Source organism: Grammomys surdaster, unplaced genomic scaffold (genome assembly GCF_004785775.1).
Source record: "Grammomys surdaster isolate TR1022 unplaced genomic scaffold, NIH_TR_1.0 354, whole genome shotgun sequence".
Taxonomy (NCBI): domain Eukaryota; kingdom Metazoa; phylum Chordata; class Mammalia; order Rodentia; family Muridae; genus Grammomys; species Grammomys surdaster.
Window position 1 is genome coordinate 1,167,692 of NW_021604773.1, and position 3,809 is coordinate 1,171,500.

The 3,809-nt window shown below is 53.5% G+C and overlaps 1 protein-coding gene across 1 annotated transcript in view; it reads right to left on the reverse strand.

The window, feature by feature from the left end:
* Ppp5c (protein phosphatase 5 catalytic subunit) overlaps positions 1 to 3,809 on the reverse strand; it is a 25,484-nt gene that overhangs the window by 16,469 nt on the left and 5,206 nt on the right. Inside the window, exon 2 of the mRNA XM_028779514.1 lies at positions 3,338 to 3,579. Coding sequence (XP_028635347.1) covers positions 3,338 to 3,579 — 242 coding nt within the window. The remainder of the gene's footprint in view (positions 1 to 3,337; positions 3,580 to 3,809) is intronic.

Here is a 3,809-nt window from a genome sequence, read left to right on the forward strand (position 1 = left end):
CTCAGTGGTAGAGCCCCTGCCTAGAATCCCCCAGTGAGGGGCTGGGGCGTGGCTCAGCTGTAAAATGCTTGCACAGCCCCAAGTTTCATCCTTAGCATTGAAAAAAAATATATAACAAATGGCATTGCCAGCTGTCAGGGTTCACTGGTAGCCACGACTATAAGCCTGGGAGATGTGTTGGGAACTTGGATTCCCTGGGATTGCAGAGACCACTCAGGGCATGCGCTCTCCATCGTGACACTTGCAGCAGAACCACAGCAGTTCCGTATCAGCTGCATGGCTCTGTTGGCAACAGGAACTGCATTCCCTCCACCTGGGAGCAATCCAGACCATCAGAGCACTTCAGTCATTCAGGCCGCCTGCTGTGGAGACCAAAGTGCCCCCATTTGTCAGAGCTGGTGTAAGGGATATAGACCAACAAGAACCAACACAAGGCATTATGGTTCACCTGTAGGGCACAGACAGATATTAAGGTTTGGCCCAAAGGAGCCAGATAGTGCATCACACAGCAGAGAAAAGCCAGGCTTCCAGCAGGTAGCCCATAGGGGCAGCCTTACACAACATACTCTTCCTCTAGTAAGTGAATCTACCAGGACATACCCAGTGTCCGCAGGATAAACTAGGTGGGATACCATCAGTACTACCTGCCCAGGGGCAAGGACAGTGCCAGGAACTTATGTGACACAGATAGCATGGTTAGGAGCCTGACTTTGGGAACAGGCACCACCTCCTGGGGTTCCTGGGAGACAGCAGGAGAGTGACCTATCTAACCCCTGGACCTCAGTTTCCTCACTGTACATCAGGGATCAGAGTGGCTCCTGCTGTGCAGGGGACCCTGGAGATAAAATGATTGTCGCAGCATGAAGGTTGCCAGCATGTGAGTGCTCAGCTGAAGACCAAGTGTGACTGTCCCCATTTTGTCTGTATTATTCTATCAGGGGTGTCACAATGTATGTCTAAGAAACATAAAGGTACAGTGTATCATAAACCAAACAAAGCCCACAGGCCCCTCAGGCAGGGTGAAGAGCACAGGATGACCCTCCCAGGTCTTGCATGGCTGATTTGTGTTCCAAGTGCATAGGAAAGAACATAAGTAATCCCAACTGAGATGTGACCCAGGAAGGGGGAGGCACATGCAAAGAGTAAGTGTGTGCAGGGGTGCCACACGGCCTCATGGTAAGGAAGACTGGCTACTACTAAGAGTCCAAGGCATGGCCCTAAGTGAGAGAGCAAATAGAGCATGCCCAGGTCTTTGTGCCTTTGCAATGTTCTGGCACCAGCATAAACTAGGGGCCAGAGGCCAATTTCACCATGGCCCAGCTTTGGAGGAAATCTGGAGGCCATGACTGATGCAGAGTGAAAGGCAGGCCCTCTCCAAATGTACCCACTCACTCAACCCTCACAACGACACTTCAAGGCATGCCTATGTGTTCCCTTGTTTCTGAAGACACAGGTCTGAGCTGAGCTGGCCACTATCCTAGACATCCAGGAGCACTCTGTGCCTGTGGCTGTACACCTGACTCTAGCCCCTAAGAAGAACTATGCCAGTGGCCGTGGACAGCTCATGCAGGCACCCATGGCACACATGGTGTTTTACAGAATAAGCTATCTTTCTTACTGCTGAAGACGGAGTGCTGGTCACAGACAGTTCAACTATGGAGTGGGGTTCCTTCCAGGTGACCTTGCAGGAGGTGTCTCCTTTCTATACAGGAGATACATTCACGCATGCACAATGCTCGCAGCAGTGTTGAACCCTGTCCCCCAACACCATGTGCATACAGATGAGGAAACTGAGGCTGAAACACACAGAAGGCAAAGTCATGGGCTCATTTGCTCTAAGCAAGGCCACCTACAGTTCCTGACCCTGAGGCCAGGGCCTGAGCATGTCCTCCATGAACCCCAACATCTTCCAGGAGGATGTCTTGGGCTGGGAGCTGCCATAAGCCTAGCCTCTCAGGCTTGGAGAACCCAGGCTTGGGCTAGGGTTTCACAGGCTGATAATTTATGCTAGTTTGGGTACCGGGTGTGGCTCAACTTCAAGCCCATTCTGCAAAGGGCTCTGGACTTTCCTCCTTCACCACTGAGCCACAGAGACTGGACTCCAGCTCAGATGCGGCGTATCCACAATCTCCCAGCCTCACAGAGAATGCAGTTAGACGCCAACCTCAGGGGCACTTTAAAAAGAACCTATTCCTCACCCAGAGTTTCTCTCAGCCCAGAGTGGCTGAGAGCATACACCAGAGCCACAGCTGCTCAGGATAGGGTCACTGCTAGTCACCATGTTCCAGACTAGGATGTGAAGGGACAAGGCTTTGCTGCCCCTGCCCCTTGTCAGTCACTTCCTTCGTCCCCTCCCGCTTCCGCCCTTTGCTAAGCCTTCCTTTGGTTTGATCCTAGGCCAGGCTGAGCGATCAGCTCCTCAGCTCTCCTGGGGCCCTGTGCACATGACAGAAAGGACTAAGTACAGCAAAGTAAGCAGTGATCCACTCTGCACTCAGAGTCCCCTAAGCAGACAGCTAACTGTCTGGAGGAGGAGGAGGAATGCAGTCAAGGGCCACACTGGCTCCAAATTCAGCACTGATACCTATAAATTGGAGCCTCAGCTTCCTTACCTGCAGGACGGGGCAATCTCATCCCCCTCTCTGGGTGGCCATTGTGACTCAACCAGTCAGTCTCTGTGAGGGGGCACAGAGTGCACCTGTCCCAAGTGCACACTCTGGTAGTCCCTACTAGTCACCAAAGCTGTCACAGCACATCACCTGTAGATAGTGGGAGATGAGGAACTGTCCTCTGGGTCCCCTCTCTCACCTCCACAGGGGAGCATGTCCCTGGAGGCTGTCCCTTTACAATGTATTGCCTGCTTGACATTCTTGGAAGCACTACTCTGCACCCACAGTCATTTTCCTTGCCTGCTCAGTGACATGGGACTCTCACCTGCTCCAGAATCTCAAGTTGTCTCTGCTAATAACTGCTACTGTTACTAATCACCATCACTAATAACAGCCAAAGCAGTTGCAAGGCTGAGCTATTATCGACCACAGGATATGTGGCCGTGCTGCTCCAAGCATGCACCCAGCAGAAATTCTCTTACAGCCACCGAGGCTGGGCCAGTTTTCAACATAGAGGAAGGCAGAGAGGCCAGGTGACGTGCCCAGGGTCAGAGCACATGATGGTCAAGATGTAGAACAGGAACTGGCTAGAGGCCTCATGGCCATTCTCTGGATGAGCCCTTGTATAGAGGAGACACAGAATGGCTTCTCCCCACCTCTGGTGCCGCCCCTCCACATCCACCTGGCTAGGGTGCCGGGAGCTGGCCCATGCCCGAGGCCCGGCTCACCGTCTCGTAGTCACGCAGGGCAGCCCGGAACTTGCCCAGTGCCATGTTGCTGGCTGCCCGACGGTAGTAGCCTTTGATGTACTTCTTGTCAAGCTCGACGGACCGCGTGGCATCGCCCAGTGCATAGCCATAGCACTCAGTGCGCAGGTAGGCCAGGCTGCGGTTGCCATAGTAGATGGCATTGTTGGGGTTCAACTCGATGGCCTGACTGTAGAACTTGATAGCGTTCTCGTAGTCCTTGGCTGTGGAGGAGGAGAAGAGGCATGAAGTTCTGCTGCTGCAGGCAGGAATCCGCCCTTGGCTGGGACCCTTCTTACAGATGGGGAGACTGGGGTTCAGCATGGAAATCTGTCCCAGATGTATGACCACAGCCCAGCACCTGAGCACAGCTCAGGCCACAGTCTCCAGTACCTGAATCAATTCTACAGCCCAGCCCAGCCCAGCCCAGCCCAGCCCAGCCCAGCCCAGCCCA